General features: G+C 35.3%; 2 protein-coding genes, 1 long non-coding RNA gene and 2 other non-coding genes across 5 annotated transcripts in view; 2 read left to right on the forward strand and 3 right to left on the reverse strand.

Moving 5' to 3' along the window:
- The first annotated feature begins 384 nt into the window (after window positions 1-384).
- On the forward strand, window positions 385-17670 carry LOC143154379 (uncharacterized). Its single transcript, XM_076326517.1, has 2 exons — window positions 385-627; window positions 17477-17670. The coding sequence occupies exons 1-2, from the start codon at window positions 426-428 to the stop codon at window positions 17668-17670; spliced, it is 396 nt and encodes a 131-aa protein (XP_076182632.1). The 5' UTR covers window positions 385-425.
- Trnal-uaa (transfer RNA leucine (anticodon UAA)) lies at window positions 2590-2673 on the reverse strand. The gene has a single exon. It is a non-coding gene; the product is annotated as a tRNA-Leu (tRNA).
- Trnal-uaa (transfer RNA leucine (anticodon UAA)) lies at window positions 12276-12359 on the reverse strand. Its single transcript has one exon. It is a non-coding gene; the product is annotated as a tRNA-Leu (tRNA).
- Window positions 17671-19362: 1692 nt separating the features above from the next.
- LOC143155230 (uncharacterized) lies at window positions 19363-22444 on the forward strand. Its single transcript, XR_012994353.1, has 2 exons — window positions 19363-19454; window positions 22247-22444. It is a non-coding gene; the product is annotated as an uncharacterized LOC143155230 (long non-coding RNA).
- Kn (EBF transcription factor knot) overlaps window positions 20103-22833 on the reverse strand; it is a 153762-nt gene continuing 151031 nt past the window's right edge. Inside the window, exon 13 of the mRNA XM_076327711.1 lies at window positions 20103-22603. Coding sequence (XP_076183826.1) covers window positions 22491-22603 — 113 coding nt within the window. The 3' untranslated portion in view covers window positions 20103-22490. The remainder of the gene's footprint in view (window positions 22604-22833) is intronic.

Consider the following 22833-nt stretch of genomic DNA (forward strand, 5'->3'; position numbering starts at 1 on the left):
GGCGCGGTCTAGCATAAAGGCATCGTAGCAGTGTTTCTCTGGACGAAGACGGTGCGTCGCGGGCCTGAGAAGAGCGAATAGCGATCACTCTATAGCGAATAGCGATATCGAATCGCTCTAATAATTCCTGTACTTCTGACCATCAAAACCATCCCGACTCCAATAATCCCACACATATACGTGCTTGCAACTAGTGATATATAAAAAAATGAATTTTACATCTTTGACAAGATCGAACAATTTTCTAATCGTCAAATGAAATTATTAATTTTTTTTTCTATAAAAGTAAACGTTACAGAGTTGTCAGAAAAATGTACCCTTTGTATACAGTTCTACTGTGCGTTATAGTAAACTTCCCTCAATGGTATAAATAATTTGTTGAAAGTTAATAAAGGAAAAACAAATTCAATTCTGTCAGAATTTGAATGCGGGTCAAAAAGTTAATACGAGAAAACGTTGTCACTCTGCCACGACTACCTTTGATATACCGTTATAAATATATATCAAGCAAGCGAAGGAAAGGGAAGGAAAAGGAAGGGATGGCGTTTCATCCCGGGCCTGCTAGTGGACTCGTCAGTAAGGCATCCCAACAGGCCTTGCCTTATACGCCGGGACATTGGGAGATCGGTAAGGGACAGTACATATATCCTGAGAATATGTGGCTTTGTTCAAATTTGAATTTGGAATAATTGGAGAAAGGATGAAAAATATCAGAAAATATATCAAAGGAAATGTTTGTAACGTTATAGAAAAATGTTTATATACTTCTCTTAATATTAAAAAAATATATATGTATATTTTAAAATATTGAGATTCTGATTATCCTATCTTTTCCCCTTAGATGCAAAATGATGTAAGAAATCGATACATACAAAATGATTTTGATTAGATGGTTTCACTAAAGAAAGAGTGCATTAATGTATTTTGAAAAGTTATGTCATAGGACAATAAAGGTCATTTATGTGTGAAAAATGTTTCTTTGATCTTTTTCTATACTTTAAATAATAGAAATAGAATAGCCGCATAATAATAGAAATAATGCAGATTTCATACAACCTAAATATTTTATGTATATATATGTGGGTGGTATAAGTTGAAATACAATAATAGTAAACATACTGAATATTACCTTAAATAGTGATCTCTTAACATGTTATCTATAATTAAAATTTTTAACTGAATAAGTATCAAAAATATTAAAATAAATTTAATATATTTAATGTAGGGAATGCTCTATACTTGGTGGAATAAATATAGCGCTTTTATGAAACCTACATGATGCACAACAATTCAAAGTCAGCTGAAGAGATTTTTTTTTAGGAATTAAAATATTAATTCCAATTTCATGAAAACTAACCATCGTGATCGAACATTTGAGTTTCCTTGTTCGGTACCCCTAATTCACATCGACCTCAAATGAAATTATTCGTAGAAAACCACCATGTGGCACAACGCATGTGTGCTGGTTCTTTTCAATATGTATCTCACTAATGTCGCTATACACATTTATTCCATTAATTGTACATATTTATTTCACTATTTCTCCTACTATAGTTTATTGTTGTATTCGCTTATAATAGATTACTCAATAAGTTTTGTCATTAGATAAAAAATGGAGCTATTAGGTTCGACGTTTTATTTTATTAAAGATGGTACTACTGTTTGATGAACATGTGTGAAGTTTCATGTAGATTTGTCCACTCGTTCGTATATTTACAGTTGTTCATAGTTGAAGTGCCATAGTATTTTTTTACAAAGGAGAAAACGATAAAACTTATTGAACAAGGTAGTACATCACAGTAGGCTGTTCTGGAATATTAGCATGTGAAATTTGCGCCAAAGCAAGTAAGCTGTGGTACTACGAAACAGTTAAAATCTTTAAATGTAAATAATTGAACCTTGTAGTAATATAACAAAAAAGAAGAGGAAATAACTGCACAGGTTATTAACAATAATACTTTTGTCTAATTTCATTAAATAACCGACTAATGTGAAAGTATAATGTTGTAATATTCTGGAAAATATGTACGCGTAAACAGGTGCAACATTGAAAGGGTGCTTCCTTCTCACATGGTTACCTTGTGCATCGCAACCAGGTAGCGCTAGGATCGTAGACCAATTTTTCAACAATATTTTCTAAACTTAGGGGAATGTACTAAAGTATCGTTACAACCTCAAAATTATCAAATATTTATTTAAAAATCATTATTAACGAGTGCAACTGAATTTATGAAAAATAGGTATATACATTAGTGATCAACATTGAATTTTATCGAAATTGTTTTCATTCGTTTCTTGCAATAAATATTTCCTGTCTCAAAGCTTCGTTACTTATTTTATTTTAAAAAATTAAAAATTCTAGACAAATAATTTTTTTCGCTATTTAATGTTGGTACAATTTAAATAAATGAATAAAAAGGAAAATATATATATATATATATATATATACTGTTATATCAGACGTCTTTTAAAATTGTATACTTTTACAAGGATTAGTAAAATAATAATTGCCCCAAAGTTTTACCACAGAGTCATTTAATAGTGTGTCTATTATCTCTGTTGTCATTATTTTGGGGAAAAAAATTCGTTTGCCAGGTGTGGGGTTCGAACCCACGCTCCCTACCGGGAACCAGAACTTAAGTCTAGCGCCTTAGACCGCTCGGCCAACCTGGCTTCGTGGTGACACGATTCCTTATGTCAGTATATATGTGTAGCGACATATATTTATCATTAACTTTTTAAATTTCTATTTTTCGGGTGAACACAAAATTAAACAAAGAAATGCTACGTTCAAATTACGCGCGGTACAACACGTGATGCTATTTTCACGTGTTAATATACGTTTCGGTTCAGGGATTCGTGGATACACGGAAACACGCTCTCATCCATTTCATTACTCCGAGTCACAATTGGGCATTCGATAACGTCGAATAAATTTATTATTCAGACAGTTATCTGGATAATAATTAATTGTTATTTACACTACTGAACTATAACGAACAAAAATTTATTTATTGAACATCGTAGATAGGTAAATGCGTTAAGCGCAAATTTTTTATTTTAGTTAAATAAAATAACGAGTAACGCATGACAAATACAACGTAACTCTTTATTAGTTTACGATAAATACATTTTTAAACAATAAGTAACGAATATACAATTATACGTTCACTTACATTATTTGCAAAGTATTACAATTTATTAATTGATATTAAATAAACAGGGTAGGTTATTTATTTAAATATTAGGGGGACCGGAAAGTAATGTCGTTTCCTTACATTAAATTCAAACATAAATTTTTAACGAGTTTTTATTTTTAATCAATGATATAATCACCCTCATTATCAACAACCTTTTGCCATCTAGTGTGCAAATTTTCAATGCCGGATCGATAAAAATCAATTGGTTTTTGAGCAAAATATACAGAGATGGCATTTTGAATATCATCCAAATTTGCAAATCTTTTGCCACTTAGAAAGTGTTGAAGCGATCGGAATAAATGGAAATCCGATGGTGCAACATCGGGCGAGTATGGTGGGTGAGGCAGTACCTCCCACCCCAATTCATTAATTTTTGCCAAGGTTCGTCTTGCGCAGTGCGGTCTTGCATTATCGTGTTGCAGAATAACGCCTTTTCTGTTGACAATCGCTGGCCACTTTTCAATTAAAGATTTATTTACACGATCTAATTGTTCACAGTAAAGGTCTGCATTCACAGTCTGTCCAAGTTTCAGCACTTCAAAATGAACAACGCCGCGAATACTCCACCAAACACACAAAAGGGCCTTTTTGGGGTGTAAACTTGGCTTAGCAGTACTTTGTGGCGATTCATTTGGAGAGAGCCACTGCCTTTTGCGTTTTGGATTATCATAAAGAACCCACTTTTCATCTCCGGTGATCAAGCGATCAAAAAACGCTTCTGTATTGTGCCGTTGAAGCAATAAGTTGCATGTGGTGGGTCGGTTAGCCTTGTTCTCTTCGGACAGATTATGCGGGACCCAAACACCTGCTCTGCTTACTTTCCCAATCTGCTGCAAATGTTCTTGGATGGTCGACCAAGGTTGGTTAAGACTGTTTGACAATTCCTCGATTGTCTGACACGGATTTGCTTCCACTTCCGCACTTAACACGTCATTGTCTAACGTTGTTGGTCTTCCTGATCGATACGAGTCGGAAAGATCAAAATTACCGGATTTGAACTTAGAAAACCACCTTTGGCATTTACGAACGTCTAATGCATTTGGATAAACATCGCAAATGTTTTTGGTAGCAACTGTTGCGTTACTACCCTTGCGAAACTCAAAAAGCATGCAATGCCGGATATGTACCTCTTCTGGTATTTGGCTGGCCATTTCACCCAAAATTGTAAAGAAAAATTTTAAATTTAATTATTTACAACTAAACAAGTCACTATAACCTCAGAATGTCTTTGTTACGACTTTAATGTACACAATGAGCTGACAAATGACAATCAAATAGTGACATGCGCAGAAACGACATTACTTTCCGGTCCACCTAATAGAATGAAATCCCATCAGTGTATAGATGTACATATGTAGCGTACATTAAGTATCAAAACGTAAAGAAAAAGAGAAGAGGAAAGTGGATGTATTACAAAGACTTCTTATATTACCTTAGTAATTAACTTTCTAAATGATGAAATATTTTATTATATATATATTTATTATAAATTTATTCACTTTAGAAGTGTATCAGAAATACACAAGAATATTTGTCAATATTTATGAATATTTATTTGTAATTGATTAATTATAATTATAATTACAATTTCTATTATGTAACACAAATCATAGAATTGTTTCTACGTGAGTTTAAAAGTAATCAAAAGAAGCACAGTCTTAAAAAAGCATATATTATTACGTTTCAAAGGCATGTTTTAAGCGTTCTATTGTTATTTATTCCTATAAACAAATTATGAGAACAAAAATTATGGAACAATTGTATAAATTAAATCTAGGAAAAAGATAATAATAGCATCAAACAGTATGCAGACTCAAATGCACAACAAATAAAAAAGGAAATACAAAAGCTAACCAGTGTGATATGAACTATAATTCAAAATATGGAAGTATTGGGTTGTTCGAAAAGTCATTTCGTTTTCCAAAATGGAGAATATATAATTTAATAAAATATTTATACACTCTAAAAAAAAATCGTGTTTTATTTTCACCAAAAAAAAAACGAAATGACTTTCCGAACCTAATTCGGAATTAATATTAATTGATTAATTGAAAGCAATATAAGTAACACTGTTTCAAATTCTTTGTAACCGTTAATGCTAAGTTGGTATCAAATTATTATCTTTTGCTATAACAATATATACCACAAATAAAAGCAAACGAATTATGTATCTGTTATACAAAAAATTATGGGGATGATTTTTCATTCAACTCCAGCAATTCGAGCAGTTTCTTGCACGATATTTTTCATGTTCATGTTTGGATTATTTTCTTATGTTTTGTATTAAATATTAAGAATTTATCCAAGTTTTTACTTGGACTGAGATAATTCCTTTTGAGTCGTTTTCTCAACGTCACATTTGCACTATTTCCAGTACTTCCACTTGCATCAAGATTAATTGCATTTTCAATATTTTCTTCACTATTTGTGGTATACAGAGAATGAAAGTGAAAAACTCGGTTTATTCTGAACTCTAGAGGCACGTAGAAGGCATGTCTCTACTGTTAGAAAACTGTTTTGAAATTGACCGATTGTTGCTAAGGGTAGGACACTTTGGTCTTTCAGCCCCTTGCTCTTTAGTCATAAGAAAACGCATTCAAAATGTAAAATCTAACGGACCTGGAAAACTTTCTTTTTTCCTAGGAACGATTCTTTATAGGAACGCATTTAAAAATTATTAGATTTAGTTTTTGTTGGATAATAATCTAACACTTGAATTGATCCAAGCGGTTTGAAAGAAGGCGTCCAGTGGAAATTCCGAACGTTCTTTTAAACCATTCGGTATATTCCGACCCGGCAAAGAGCCTACAATAACTGAGCAAGAGTCGTTTCTGAAGCTCAAGAGAATGGACCAATAGCTGCAGAGCACTGAACTGCTCGCGCAGACGTTAACGTAAACATTGGTATCTCGTCTTTTTGTATGGGCTATAGTTATACTTGTGGTCTTCTGATTAATTCTTACCACTGGCATTTCGGTCTTTTAACGTGATAATCCAAATTTGTTCAAAACTGGCTGTAAACTCACGCGTAGCTTTCAAATATTGCCTCGTACCGTTGTTTGATGTTTTTAATAGGTTGATTTTTGTGCAACAATATACGAAGATTTTCTTTACATTGCTTACAAGACCTAGCAATGCCATTTTTAGCAAAATGATTTGGATGTGAATAATCGATTCAAAGTTTCGCGTCTTTTATTTGTAACATCAGAAAGGGTTAAAAGTGAAAGTGTCGCACCAAGATCTAGATAATTACTTTATTTAAAATAAAAGTAGACGGTGTAAATAGAAAGTTGGACCATCGATCACTAGAGTAACGGCCACTAATAGATTGAATTGGAAAATGCCAACTCGTTATTACTTTTCCAGCGTATTTATGTGTCTTCGGAAAGGTAACGACTTTTCGTGGATGGCGGCTGAAGGGTGGATAGTTTATGTAAAATAATGACGTGCTCAGTATCGGTTTTTTGATCACGGTTTTTTATTTGTCGCGGAGGATATGTCCGTAATCGGTGGTCGAATACTGTCGACGCGATTCGGAAGATACTCGCGATGGACACTAGTCCGGTTCTTGTACGCGATTGCAGGATTCGTTTAAGACTCGTTAAGAAACTCGGAAGACTCTCTCTCAACTATTTATAGAGAGAAGAGTTTCCCTCACTCTTGCCGATTCTTCGTGCTTTTCGCGCGCTTTCTCAGAAAGGCGAGCTACGGTGGGAAAAAAGAAAGTTTGATGACGTAACGGGGTTTCCTTCAGGACCGCCACACGTGACTAACTCGTTGTAACCCTTTGGATCTTGCACGTGCCTTCCAGAACCCTTAGTTTATGACACTTGTAATTAGCTATTGAGGCAGCGACGGCAAATCTACGTAACCATGCCTGGGAAAAAGTTTGGAAAAATATATTTCCTCAAAAATAGCTTTCATTGAGGCGCGAAAGCGTCCTAACTGCTTGCATGTCAGACGTTTCGCCAAGGTGTATAGCAACTCGTGTATCACGGTGAAAATCTGACGTCGAAACGGTCGTGTAACGAATGACCGGACAGTTCCAATCGAAATGTCGATAACAATTTTCATATTTTCGGATATTAAATTTGTTGGAATGAATGCAACAATGATCCTAAGAGTGCGAGATGTCGATAGCGAATGGTCGATGTCAGTTTTAAGGACTGTCTCCATATTGGAAGGGTCGTTCGCTACGCGGTCAACGATTTGACTATTTTTCTTTTGGATTTTTTCTATTCAGTTTCAAGTCGAGAGTCACGAAGACCACACGACACTGTCGTCGTTCACGTCAAGGCATATCACTGTATACTTGTTCTTTCGGACTTTGTATTCTCATATGTACAAAAACTATACTACTGAATACGCGAGATTCTTGCATATTATAATAAACTACATATTATAATCTGAACTTTACAACAAAATTTATGCGTTTTAATTGTAACGAGGTATCAGATGTTGTAAGGAACCTTCTTAGTTCCGGGTGGGTTTCTAGCGATTTTTCGCTAACCCGATGTAATTCAGCGGCTCTATCACAGGCTCAAATCGCGACAGGGCGTCAGCTACCTTGTTGTGTTTGCCGCGGATATGCTGGAGATCCGTTACGAGTTCATCTATAAAATTGAGGTATCGAAACTGCCTCGGAGTGGTTTTTTTCTGATTTTTGTCGGAACGCGAACGTTGGTGATTTGTGGTTCGTGTAGATGGTGAATTCGCGACCCTAGATTATGTGGCGGAAATATTTGACTGCTGAACACATCGTGAGTAGTTCTCGATCGTAAGTGCCGTATTTCTTTTGAGCCGGCGACGAGACATTTGTAGATAATAATTATTTAAGGAGAATTAGATAATTATTTAAGTTATATAAGATTTTTTTTATCAATTAGATATTTTCAAAAAATATCTAACTGATAACCCGAATACTTACGAGTATATTACACAAATAATTACATATTCTCCCAAATACATTAATTAGATATTTTCTTTCCAAAGGAAAATAAAATATCCAATTAATTATCTTTACATGTAAACAAATTCATTAATTGAATTGAGAATAATTAACTATTATGAAAGAAGTTCTTATTAATTAATTATGCTGGTATTAAAATTATCTTTACTTCAGGGGTAAATTCCAAAAATAATTATTTTTTAATAAGCCATCTGATCGAATAATGTACACTGGCTGTTAATGATTGAGATTCCATGACGTGAAGGTCATATCTCGATCTTAAGCCGATGTTTATTCAATAACATATTGGTCTGTCTATAAATTAATATATGAGATTAATTGACTCATGAGGGGTTAAAAGATAATTTTAGATTCAATGTCCTTGGATATTAATAAATTAATTTATACAATTGTGTAAAAGATTAGAGGTAGCCACGAAACACCTTCTCGCTGCTGTAGAGTAGCATCTACCATAATCACGAGTCACGAATTCTTCGTCAGGTGTGCTTGTAGGCTGGCGCTCGTTAAAGCTTCTTTTAAATTAGCGACTGCGATTTCCGCTTCGTTAGTTCATTAAACCGGAGATTTTCCTTTTAAATTCGGGTCCTTTAAAAGCCGGTTTAGTGGAGTTTGTAATGTGGCAGCGCGAGGTATTAACCTACGGTAAAAATTGACTATATCTAAGAACCTGTGGAGTTGTTTAATTGTCCCTGGCTTGGAGAAATCGGCTATCGCTTTTACTTTTTCGTCTAACGGTTGTACCTGTCGCGTCGACCGTGTACCCCAGAAATCTGACCCGTGAAAATACACTTGTTTGAATTAATTACCACGGCGTTTCGCTCTAAGCGAGAAAAAAAGCTGTCTAAGATGTTCCTTATGTTCCGCTTCATCGACCGAGGGTACCAAAATATCGTCAAGATACGCGTAGGTAAAATCCAGACCTCGTAATAGAGTGTCGATGAAGCGTTGGATCGTCTGGACCTCGACACGACAGTATACTCATAAAGGCCAAATGGCGTTGTTATTGCGATCTTTGGTATGTCGGCTGAATTTACCGGAATTTTATGGTACGCACGGATTAGATCTATTGTCGAAAATAGATGTCTTCTCTGACAGCATCCGCGAAAAATCCTCTATATGAGGTATTGGGTAACGGTCCGGGACCGTGGGAGCGTTGAGCGCTTTGTAGTCTCTGTAAAGACGTCATTTGCAATTCTTTCTAGGAACCACGTGCAGGGCTGAGGCCCATTGGCTCTTAGAAGGACAAATTTGTCGTTGATTCGGTAGACTTTTGAATTCGATTTTTGCGGTTTGATACATAATCGGCAATGTTGTAAAGTTCAGATTATAATATGTAGTTTATTATAATATGCAGGGATCTCGCGTATCCAGTAGTATAGTTTTTGTACATATGAGATTTCAAAGTCCGAACAAACAAGTATACAGTGATATGCCTTAACGTGAACGACGACAGTGTGGTGTGGTCTTCGTGACTCTCGACTTGGAACCGACTAGAAAGAAAAACCAAAAGGAAAACAGCCAAACCGTTGACCGTGTCACGTAATAATTCAGTATTTAATACAAAAAAATGTTGATCTCCAACGGGAGACGAACTCTTTATTATTTTCCCTTGTATTACACTTTAATTACAATTACCGTACCGTCGGTCATAGATTCGTGCGGATCGAATTACAGGTTAAGACTGAACTGTCTCCTATGTGTCGAGTTTTTATATCTGTTCATTCCCTTGTTCTGAGTGTCCTGCGTTATGTAAGGAGTGTCGTTCGTGCGTCATTATGGGAACGGAAAGAGTCTCATGAGTTGTTATGGGAGCGGAAAGAGTCTCATGCGTTGTTATGGGAACGTGTGCGAAAAGGAATGTTATCAGTGGTTTGGTAGGGTTACAACCGCGTAGCGGACGACCCTTCCGGACCAATATGGAGACAGTTCTTAAAACTGACATTGACATCTGGCACCCTTAGGATCATTGTTGCATTCATTCCAATAATCTACGCGGTTTACAAAATGAAGGCGGTCCAGGAGTAGTATGATAATAGTGAACAACGTCGTGTTTTACCTCGCTGTGTATTGCCGACGATCTCGTTATTCGTGGAAATTCGGCTAACAACCGGTCCTAGAGGGAGTCCCCCCCGATGGTCTCGATTGACCCTGTGCCTAGAGCGGCGACTCTTCCGATGAAGATCAACGACGTTGCCTTGTCCAACAGCTTTTTGTTTCTTAGGTCCACGAATAACCCGAAATGACTTAGAAAGTTAGCTTCGATGATGAGTTTATCGACATCGGCGATAACGAATTTCCATGAAACCAAGATCCAACTTGAATATATTAATGCCGTAGGTCCTTACGGTGGAACTATTTGTCGCAAACAATTCATACGCGGTCTTCACGATTGACCCTTTTATACGTGTACGAGAGTACACACAAAGGTCTGAGTCCGTATCGATCAGATACTCCGTCTTTGTTGATTGATCAAAAACGAAAAGGCAGTTCGTCCTGGGATCGTTTTCCGACGTGTACCTGCAAGTTTGGTAGCATTTGTTGACCTTGCTCCCGAAGAGATCGTGATACCAATAGTATCCATTTTGCGAATCAAAATGTCTTTTTATCTTCTTGCTCCGCGACCTTAAACGGTAGCGAGCACGATTGCGAGGTCGGTTTTGCGAGCGCGAACGCGACCTATGCAATTCCGCAACTGCTATCTCCAAACTTTCTAATTTTTTAAGTAAGGCTTCACGTTGTCCTCGGCGACGCTCGCAATACTAGTCAGATGAGTCTGCGGGGTGTATCCCTGGATCTGGTCCACGATTTTCGCCAACTTTGATATAGGGAGGCTTTCGACGGGTCATGGTATATAGCAGACCCGATCATAACACCGGTAGAAAATCCTCTGATACCGTCGTACCTGCTAAGTTTTTCATGCGATGCAGGAACTGCGACGGCGACCCGTCAGCGATCTTCTCCTTTTCCAGCAGTTGCCGGATTCTCTGGTTTTGCGAGACTAATAATCGCAGGATGAGCTCCTTTTTCAGCGTCTCATATTTGTCCTTTTCCAGAAGATTACCAAAAATGTCCTGCATCTCCAACGCGTACTTCGGTTCAGATTGTGACATCACACAGTAAAACTTACTAGTATCCGTCGTGACTCCATTTAGAGCGAACTGAGCCTCGATCTGTGGAAACAAAACTGCGGGTTATTCCGGCCAGAAAGGAGATACGCGGATACTGTTGCGGCTTACCTCCGACTTACTTCTTTACACGAATGGTACGATACATTTGCTACCGTATGCACAAAGGTTGAAGCCAGATTTGCTTTTGTCAGACAAAGGCGGTTTAATTTGGCGTAAATGAAGTTTACACCAAAGACAAGCAAGCTGCGGTACTACTAAACAGTTAAAATCTTTAAATGCAAATAATTGAACATTGTAGTGATATAACAAGAATGAAGAGGGAATAACTGCACAGGTTATTAACAATAATACTTTATGTCTAATTTCATTAAATAACCGACCAATGTGAAAGTATAATGTTGTAATATCCTGGAAAATATGTACGCGCAACACAGATGCAACACTGAAAGGACGTTTCTTTCTCACATGGTTACCTTTTGCATCGCAACCAGGTAACGCTAGGGTCGTAGATCAATTTTTGAACAATACTTTCTAAACTTAGGGAAATGTACTAAAGTACCGTTACAACCTCAAAATTATCAAATATTTATTTACAAATCATTATTAACAAGTGCAACTGAATTTATGAAAAATAGATATATACATTAGTGATCAACATTGAATTTTATCGAAATTGTTTTCATTCGTTTCTTGCAATAAATATTTCCTGTCTCAAAGCTTCGTCACTTATTTTATTTTAAAAAATTAAAAATTCTAGAGAAATAATTTTTTTTCGCTATTTAATGTTGGTACAATTTAAATAAATGAATAAAAAGGAAAATATATATATATATATACTGTTATATCAGACGTCTTTTAAAATTGTATACTTTTACAAGGATTAGTAAAATAATAATTGCCCCAAAGTTTTACCACAGAGTGTCATTTAATAGTGTGTCTACTATCTCTGTTGTCATTATTTTGGGGGAAAAAATTCGTTTGCCAGGTGTGGGGTTCGAACCCACGCTCCCTGCCGGGAACCAGAACTTAAGTCTAGCGCCTTAGACCGCTCGGCCAACCTGGCTTCGTGGTGACACGATTCCTTATGTCAGTATATATGTGTAGCGACATATATTTATCATTAACTTTTTAAATTTCTATTTTTCGGGTGAACACAAAATTAAACAAAGAAATGCTACTTTCAAATTACGCGCGGTACAACACGTGATGCTATTTTCACGTGTTAATATACGTTTCGGTTCAGGGATTCGTGGATACACGGAAACACGCTCTCATCCATTTCATTACTCCGAGTCACAATTGGGCATTCGATAACGTCGAATAAATTTATTATTCAGACAGTTATCTGGATAATAATTATTTGTGATTTACACTACTGAACTATAACGAACAAAAATTTATTTATTGAACATCGTAGATAGGTAAATGCGTTAAGCGCAAATTTTGTATTTTAGTTAAATAAAATAACGAGTAACGAATGACAAATACAACATATCTCTTTGTTCGTTTACGATGAATACCTTTTTAAACAATAGGTAACGAATATACAATTATATGTTTGAAACTTACATTAATTGAAAAGTATTAAAATTTATTAATTGATGACAAATAAATAGGGAAAGTTATTTATGTAAATAGAATGAAATCTCATCAGTGTATAGATGTACATATGTAGCGTACATTAAGTATCAAAATGTAAAGAAAAAGAGAAAGAGGAAGGGAAAGTGGATGTATTAGAAAGACTTTTTATATTACCTTAATAATTAAATTTCTAAATGAGGAAATAGAGTCAGAAATACCAAGTAGGTTGCAATAGGAGTTACCATTTCTGCAATGCTATTAATAGAATCTCAGCAGACAAAGTTAGACAAATAGTGATTATGTAATGTGTATAAAAAAACTGATCTGTTTTAGGACTCGTGATCAGTAAATTATACCATCGATTACCTTATTATTAAAACTTTATCCTGATTTTAGTGATTTTACTTTTAGTAAACCCATGATCGGTTTTTAACTGTGATAAATGCGTATGATATGAAGTCCAGATTTGTATGCAGTGAATTTCATAAATTTGTGCTGAACTCTCTGTAGTAGCAGTTTATATTTGATAAGACGAGGTGGCAGTATAATAGATGTATGTTCTAAGCGAGAGCGCACAAGAAAAGAATGTAGTATTTTGTGAGTGTGTACATTTTTTAAATTAATAATATAACGTTCAATAAATCTACAAGAATCATTTAACAATGCGCTGATAGTGAAGCGGAAAGTTTGAATGTGACGTAAATAAAACACCTATGTCGCAAATTTTTGAAACCTGCGATAAAGTTTCACATCCTGAAGAGAGACTCGATGAGCTCCAAAGCATGTGTTAATAGGAAGTGAACATGAACGGATTACTCGAACAATCTCTATATCTTTGACCAGTTCGATAAATCACAAGTCATGACAGAATTTGTATTAGTACAATTACAATTATTTGATGCAAATTAAAATATTGGTTATAACTTTGGCGCGCTGAAAATATAGTGAGGGTAGGGAGATAGGTAGGAAAAGGAAGAAAGAGCGTTTCATCATGGACCTGCTAGTGGACTCATTAGCAAGGCATCCTTGAAAGCCCTGCCTTATACGTCGGAATATTGGGAGATCGGCAAGGGATCGTATATATATATCGATCGGAATATGTACCGGAACTTATATCGGGAAACGATCGGCGGTCAGTTCTCCCTCTGGTGGCAAGTGTGGGAAGTGCCGCCACAGACTTTCAAATACTTTAAGCAAACATTGATTATTCTGATTGGTCTATAGTTTCTTATATCCGACGCATATTTAGACATAAAAATGGATGTGATTATACTTGCCTTCCCTGCTACAGGCTCATGAATGTAAAATTGAAAATAATAAATTATAGATGTAAGATTGTGTCTGCAAACTTGTCACAAACTGTAGTCTATGTAGAATTTTTTATATATAAATAAATAAATAAATTTAGTTTATTAATTTGCAAAAATTTATATTTCTAATTTACAAACATGTATGATTATGTATAAATATTTTATTATAAATATATTTATTATAAAATTATATACTTTAGAAGTTTATCAGAAATACACGAGAAAGTTGTTAAAATTTGTGTATATCTATTTGTAATTGATTAATCACAATTGTAATTACAATTTCAATTATATAACACGTGTTTTATTTATATAATTATTTAAATAAAGATTTATTATTTTTAGTCTACTCGTCTACTTATTTAGCTACTCGTTTGCCTGTGCATCTATATAGATACCCATTCCCATATCTCTCTACGTATAATATAACACTATATAAACTTCGTTGATATCAGAATTTTAGCAGAGAAATGTGCAGAATTAATTCTACACTTTAAAATATGTCATCTAGAGAAACAACTTTTAAAATGTTCTATTGTTAGTTCGTCAAAATTTGAAATTATAACAAAAATATTTTTTATTTTGAAGGCAGAGCACTATATACATCTAAAGGAAGAAGTTATTCCAAATCTTGTCCTCTGTAACATATCCAAAAATCATTGAAATCAATGAGTAGGCCAAAATTCTAAATAATTAAACTAACCATAGTAACTGAAATTATTAACCGAACTGAATTAATAACGGTTATAACTTCGGTTTCTAATTGGTGTTTGAGTGTATTTGAAAGCATTTTCTCCGGAGTTAAAATTTGTATACCTAATACACATTGCCGATGCTGTTTCAGATTAACATCTGTCGTAGCGAAACCGAAGTCTAAACTGATTTCGACGATCTTTGAATATGTTGTAGAAACCAACATTTTGAACAATTTTTTCATTGATAAACAAATTAACCAATTTAAAAAATTCGCTTGTAAATATTCATTAAATAAACATTAAACAAATTTTTCTTCGAAATATTTTTCTTTTCTTTTTTTAGATATTTTCGACATATGATTCTCTCTTCTTAATCCCGATGCAAATAATCATAGATCGCACAATATCTTTATCTTCTTTCCTTTTACGAACTAATAATAAGATGATGCAACAGTTGTACATTTTAAAGTTGTTCATCTGTATTGGTCTTAGGCGGGTGTTGCTTATTACTACCTTCTACGTTACTACGTTTAGGTACGATTTCGTTTATGCGTGAAGTTTTAATGGGTTACCCGCAAGGGGAACTGCCGAATGGTACTGTGGCAGCACTACCGATACTTGCCATCAGAGGGTACCTGCTCCGATCGGTATATATACCGTTCCATACCGATCTCCCAATGTCCCGGCGTAAGGCAGGGCCTGCTGGAATGCCTTACCGATGAGTCCGCAACAGGCCCGAAATGAAACGCTCTCTCCCTTCCTTTTCCTTTGCCTCGCTTTCCTTTACCTCCAACACATTTTTAAGCGCGTCAATGTAACAATTGTCGATAGTCAAAAAGCCTGCGTGTCTATTAAATACAGTCAAATAAAAGTTGTATTTATTTAAAGTCATCTTATTTATTACAATATTACACAAGAAATGTCGAGATAAGTCGAAATAGACTAATTGTACGAAAGCCATGATCACTTTAGTTAAACTTCTTCGATGTTTTTATCTTGAGGTCATTTGGCACCAATAGTGTACTCTATGCGTAAAAGAATTAGAAAATGTGAAAGAAAGGAAAATATGCGTTCCATATACCTACATAAAACACGATTAGAAATTACATATATCGAATACCTTGAATCAATCATATTTATGTAGATATATAGGAAAAAGAAGTGAACAAACCTATGCATATTAAAATTTCTGTGGATTTGAGTTGCAGAATTTGTAGTCTGCAAAGTGACAATATTTTAGAAATCTCATAGATACTGGTAATTTAAATGGTGTTAAATACAGACATTTTTCTTTGATTTAAATGCTTATTGTATTACGATTATAGTAATCTAGAAAACTTTTAAAAATATTTTTTATAAATAAAAAAGAAAGTTTCCAGACACTCTGAATACGTTATAATGGGGACGGGAAAGTCTGATTTGATTTTTTATTGGAATTATTAATTTTTTATAGCGAATTCAATAGAGTAACGAATTCTAAGAATGGAAGTATTAAACGAAGATGAAAATATTGAAAGGATCGGTGGAAATATTTTTTAATATTTCAATGAAAGAGGTTTTCAGAGATACAGAAGAAATTATGTTTCAGTTTACGTATACTAATTTTTTACGTATACTAATGTAAAAATGATCATTCTTTACATTCTAAAATTAGTTTTGATCTTACAGGACCCCTGAATAGGTCTCGCGATGTACAAATTAATAGAATTAATTTGTCAAATTTGTGATTTAATAACGAAAATAATATTGTGGAACTTAATTTGTTAATCAAATCAATTTTCTCTCTAAGATACATTATTCAAAAATTGAATTGTAAAAAGTGGGCCGATTTATGTATCTAATGAAAAGATAAACCAAAATTTCCGAACACTAAACACGTATTATATACGGTATCAACGCAATTGTTTCATCATATTGTAAAAGAAACACTATTACACGAGAAATGATCCGTTTTAAAGATGCTTTTTATAAAATGTTTTGGAAATAATCTTTAAATGTTCAAACTTATGCATTAAACTCGGTAAATTGTTTGACAGCTTTATACAAATAATTTTTAATTCACATCGTTACATTGATTACGATAATTGTTTCTTTTGAAACTACCACCGTTTCTTTTACTTTTAATTATAATTCTAAATAAATGAAATTCTAAAAGAAATACATTTTTTCGCGAAATATCAAAATTCAATTCCACTCTCATCGAGGTAAATGAAAAAAATAAAGAAACACGTTTTCCATTTCTTAATTTGTTTAAGATGAAAACTTTTGTCTTCGATTGATATTTTGTTTTCCGTTTCATAGCATTATTGTCACGTTTGACATGTTTGATCAGTTTTTTCGGTTGTTTGAAACGTTAACAGCATATTCATACTCTCGTGCAACGTTTCTAATTTAAATGCTTTAACATTGGAATCGTTCGCGTTATTTAAAAGAATTTTCCAATTTATACGTTTTCTTGTATTTTGCGAATAGATTTTGATTGTGTAATCTTAGTTTTTTGTTCTTAGGATGGATCGCTGTCTGAATTAAGTCACTATTTATTTTGTTCTTTCGGTGATTCATTAATGCGCCGCAAAAATATTTTTGTTTATCAGATGTTAAGTATTGTAGGAGTTGCGGAGCGCAGGAAACTCAATACCGTTGTACGAGGATTACCGGTAATCAGCAGATGGTAATATTCTTTTACATCGATAGAAGTACAATGCAGCCGAAGGGTAGCGTCACTGGGGTTCACAAACAGAATTCAAATGGAGCCGACTCGTCGAAAGAGCAGATCTTATCGCGGTGAACTGTCAAGGGTGCATCACCGGATTGCTCCTATCCCTGCCGACCCCCGACGGTTCATCCCCTTTGACGCCCAACTCAAATTCTACTCTGATATCGCAGTGACGTAAAGGACATACGCGGTACCGCATCAATGTATGTACACATTTTCATACCGATGTACAGAAGTTCAATTTAATAACGTGAAAAACAAAACGAACCGAATTGCATTCACAAAGAAAAGGTTTACGGAAATTGGTCCACATTTGCCTCAAAATTTAATCGTTTAAAAGTTTAAAATATGAAAACTTTCCAGTGGGTATCGATTTCTGGTCTTTACTTTATTTCTAACTAATTGCAGGGATAAGGGGTTAAAGTAGCCTTTGGATGGAATATACGACACGATTCGTAAATGCATGTTCATACTTCGGGGGGTAAATCTACACACTAAAATAGACAAAAAACGTTGTACGAACATATCTTCTTGGTACCCTAGTTTTTAAGTTATAGACGATTAAAGAAAATGTTCAAATTGTCCGTCTCTTCTTTCAATATTTTTATTTCAGAAGTTGTTTAAAATCTATCGTGTACCCAACGGAAGCCAACAGTGTACTGTGCGGGATTGAGAAATTGACCCCTGAAAGAAATTGAGAATCGTATTGAGTCGAGTATTTTAGTCGGCCTGTGAAGGTTAAGTAATTGTAAGTAAAAAAATTGCTAGTAGCTATCTATGTTCCCTTAATCCAAGAGTCGTCTTTTCCGTTTCCAGTTATACACAATCTACGAGAAGGGGACACGACATGGGTGTAAAACTATTCAAGGAATTGTGAAATTTAATTCTAAGGCGTGCAGTAGCATGTGCGAACACTTTGAACATTTTCTTTACCTCTTCATAATTCGACAAGCGAGGAATATAGGACGTGTGTTCATAAGACGTTTTTTACTTATTTTAATGTGTAGATTTACTCCCTGATATATGGATCTGCATTTACGAATTACCCTGTATAACACGACGAAACATTTGGCAATTTCAAAAATGTTATTATCGTCTTTATGGTTTGTCTTTTTTATAAAAGTCTGCAATTTAGTTTTCTTTTTTTTTTACAGGTTCCAATTAGATTGAGCACGGCACCTCGCCTATAGCGTTTTATAGGATCGCACGTGCCAAAAAACTAAGCTGTCGGCTCGTGGTGGATTGGCGGACAACGGAGATCGTGCTCTTTGTACCGGGGGATCGAAACAACTCGACAAAAAGCCTATTAGTGCATCGATGTGCAAAATGCACAATACAAAAGCGTTTCTGTGTTAATTCTACGATACTTTTACGTTATGTCTCGTGTTGACTTATCGAAACTAACTCGCTACGGCTTTGGTGAATTATTCGAAAACAACGGTGACTAATTTAAAAGAAAGAACAAATATTGCGAGGAAAATGGTTTCGTATTGTATTCGCGTTGTAACGTTTGCAATGGGGCACGTGGCGCGCGGCTTGCGCGCCACGTGTCGGCCAATCTAAATCTAATAACACAAACAGCCTTACAATAACGTGTATCGTGCGCGCCACCGTTTGACGGCTAGAGGTAATAGGACACCATGTGAACTAATCGCTTCGAAGTGGTCCTCGAGATCCTGTTTCGTTATTTGTTGATCCTGACGTGGTTTCTCTTGGGAGGAAAAGCGCTGGAGCGGAAAGTGGTTGTAACGATGCGAGTGACGGGGTGAATGCAAATTAATGTTACGATAAGATACAAGATATTATATTATGGACAATGTACAACGAAATTAATAAAATGGTGCCCTCTGTGTCGAGTAAGTACAAACAGTGATCGTCCAATGGATAAGGAATAAACATTGATTATCTCGCGAATAAAACCGGACGATTCGAAAAGTGTTGTTAGATCAGAATAGTATGAAATAAACGACGTATTAAAATAAAATTTCTACATATTGATCGTAAGAACGTTAATAATATTCTTATTAAATTCGTTGAAAGAAAGCAATGAGATCGGTTAGCGTAATATCGTTTCAGTTTAAAAGTATTACAAATAGACAGGCTTAGTTTTGTTTTAATTTGTTTTATTATGCGACTACAACAATACTCTGGTAATAAATATTTTTTAAACAGCCATATGAAAACAAACACTTATATTGCATAACTACGAACAAGTTTATAACTATGACTACCTCTTTCTTTCTATCTAATATAATTAAAGTTACATGTAGGATACGAGTATGCTGAAAATCAAAATTACATTTTTTCAATTACGAATTATCATACCGGAACGGAGCTTTCAAAAAAATCAACGACAAGTCCACGTATTGTGAATTTACTTTGATAATGTAAACGTTTTTCATACTTACCACTGCGTTAAACCGATAAAACTACTTTTCCAAATGTCGCAACGAATTAAACCAAAGATGGGGACCGACGAAAGAATTACAAACAATTGATTTTAATTCTCAAAAATGTAAGTTTAATTTATTTTAATATACACCGACGAGTGTCTGTACGCAGCTACGCGTGCTCGTATGCGTTCGCATGCGTACAAGAACGACGCGCCATGTAAAAGATGACATTGCGTGATCGAACGAAAGTGATAATCAATATTACAATCAAGATCACAAGATCACAGAGCGTGTGGCTCCTGGACAAAGAGTGCACCTTCCGCGGCGAAAGTATGCTCACCGAGTCGATATGCGAAAAGGAACTGTCTAGAATCATTTTTAACGATGTTTGTTCCGACAAACGATACGATCTACGCTCGTAAACTGCTGAAAAATCTGGACTAATTAGGGATTTCGATTCTGGTACATGCTTCGTATACTTTCTTGAGATTCGTTTGGTGCGGGATTTGTTTTGGGTCGGTTTATCGAACGATCCAAATCAACTCTATACGATTTATACAGTTGTCGCAGGCCGATCCAGTTCTTAACGTGATTTCTCAACTTCTAATACGTTATCGAAGTCTCTTCCAGACTTCGGTTTCATTTCTATTTCTATTTTGGTAATTTACGTCGTGGCACGCACAGGTTGGAGAATGTAAAACGTAGAAGAATGTACAGTCGGTGAAAGTAATTAGACATATAGTGAACTCTTTCGGGGATGTTTGGATATATTCGAGTGACGTTAAACTGGAAATCTCTTGTTTCGGTTAAATGAACACAGTGGTCGATGCCAGTTAACGCAACGAAACCGAGAAAATGAACAATTACCTTTGTTCTTTTTCTTTGATCGTTCCTCTATTTTCTTCTCTATTCTGGACTCTTAATTTACGTCTTCGCTGTATTTTCCATCTTTTCCACCGATTATACGCATTCGCGGAGTTTCTTGCACGTTAAAAAAATGGATCGCCGTCATACGATCGTACAATCATACGGATTAAGCTACGGACGCTCTACGATTATTTACACCTATGTATAATAATTTTTCGTCCTACAATCACGTTAATATCGTTTCGTTGGATTCCTAGAAATAATTCTGTCTTTTGTACATCGCAACAATATTTACAAGAAAATTTACAAATTACAAGTTAGACGTTACGCTACTTAGCTGATATTGGTTAGTCTCTTAAAACGTAGGGGTAGGAAGATAAAATTTCAAAGTCGAAAATGCTCTCTAAAACTATGATGTCTGTTATTCAATGATAAGCGATATGTCCGTCAAGTGGTGTCTTTTCCCTCGACCCTCATCAGTTCTCTGCTCCGTTTGATATAAAATTGCCCGACACCCTGTGAACGACCCCGCTCACTTACGCTACTGTCGCTTTTGAACTCTCAAATTGTTAGGCGAATTATCGGAGCACCTTGCTACGAAATCGTAGGAAAACGCTTCAAAAATATTCTGTCGCAAGTTTCGATCGCTCGACGATTCCATGTAAATACGAGAGGAGACGCAGACCAAAGAAGGTGTTCAAATCTATCGATGAAAATGATCTCTTCGTGTCGAGATAGCTACGCGTCAAAGATACCAATATCATTGACACGAAAAGATTATGGTCGTTCGATTGTACTTCATAAATGTTGCTAACGATGAGTAGTCACGGTGACAGGCGACGGTTACCTCTCCACGTAAATTTGTGCGATTACAAATGGAAAATGATAATCGTTTTTTTTTTCGCGATTGCATTAAGAAAGATAGTTTACGAGTGGTTTGACACCCTTCGCGAACGATCAACACCATGAGCTAAGATAATTCATTACCTTGTACAAACGGACCTTATTATTGGTTCTATATAATTTGTAAAATCGTCAATTTTAGCGCAACCGTTTCACTGTGTAAAACAAACGTTGAATTAACTTTCGTATTTCAGAATTGAAACTATTATCGAGTTTAAATACATATTGTTCGTTAAATTAACGTTAGAGATTCTTCTTGTTCGGTTATAACGGATTCCCATTTTTAAAAGCGTTGCACACTTTTGTATCGATAACAGGCGTTGTTCAACAAGCGCTCCAACCGAACGATCATGTCGATAAATGCAGAAGAAGACCGCGTTCCTCGATATGTATCATTCCTTAACTTATTCGATCATTAATCGTAAAACGTTATCAATTTTTGCACTGGTTTCGATATTCTCCCAAACTCGATTCTTATTTCTCAGCTTCGACGAGAAAATGGCGCGCAGTCGATTTTCTGCGGACGTTTCTTCCTCTACCGTGCGGTAACTGGGAAAAAGCAAAATATGGATCGAGAGGACCGATTTTAGTTCAAGAAAGCGATTGTCAACGACGAATACGATGATTACGAGAACGTTAGAACCCACGGAAACACTTCGTTTCGGTGAGTTTCGCTTCCATGAAGACGCAAACCCTCGATCTTTTCGTCGGTGCTTACATCTCGTAACACTATTTGTTATTCGACGAGAGCAACGGACTGGCGGCATTTGAATATCCTTGGCTGCAGGTGGGCAACATAAATGGATTCATGTTGAACGGTGATCCGACAACCTCTCCTAGTCCTGCAACATACCCACTATCGGTTATACGTTAGTGTAATTCGCCATGATTCGGTAACTAAAGAATAGTCAACGAATGAAAATAACCTTACTCTTTCGAATTTTACGGATTTAAACTAACAATAATATTTGAAAAGACAATTTAAATTATTGATAAATGTTCAGCATTACTTGAAAAGCGAATAATACTTTTAATTAATATCTGGAAGTAGTTCTTTTTCCACGAATTTACA

The sequence above is a fragment of the Ptiloglossa arizonensis genome, chromosome 1 (assembly GCF_051014685.1).
Source record: "Ptiloglossa arizonensis isolate GNS036 chromosome 1, iyPtiAriz1_principal, whole genome shotgun sequence".
NCBI lineage: Eukaryota > Metazoa > Arthropoda > Insecta > Hymenoptera > Colletidae > Ptiloglossa > Ptiloglossa arizonensis.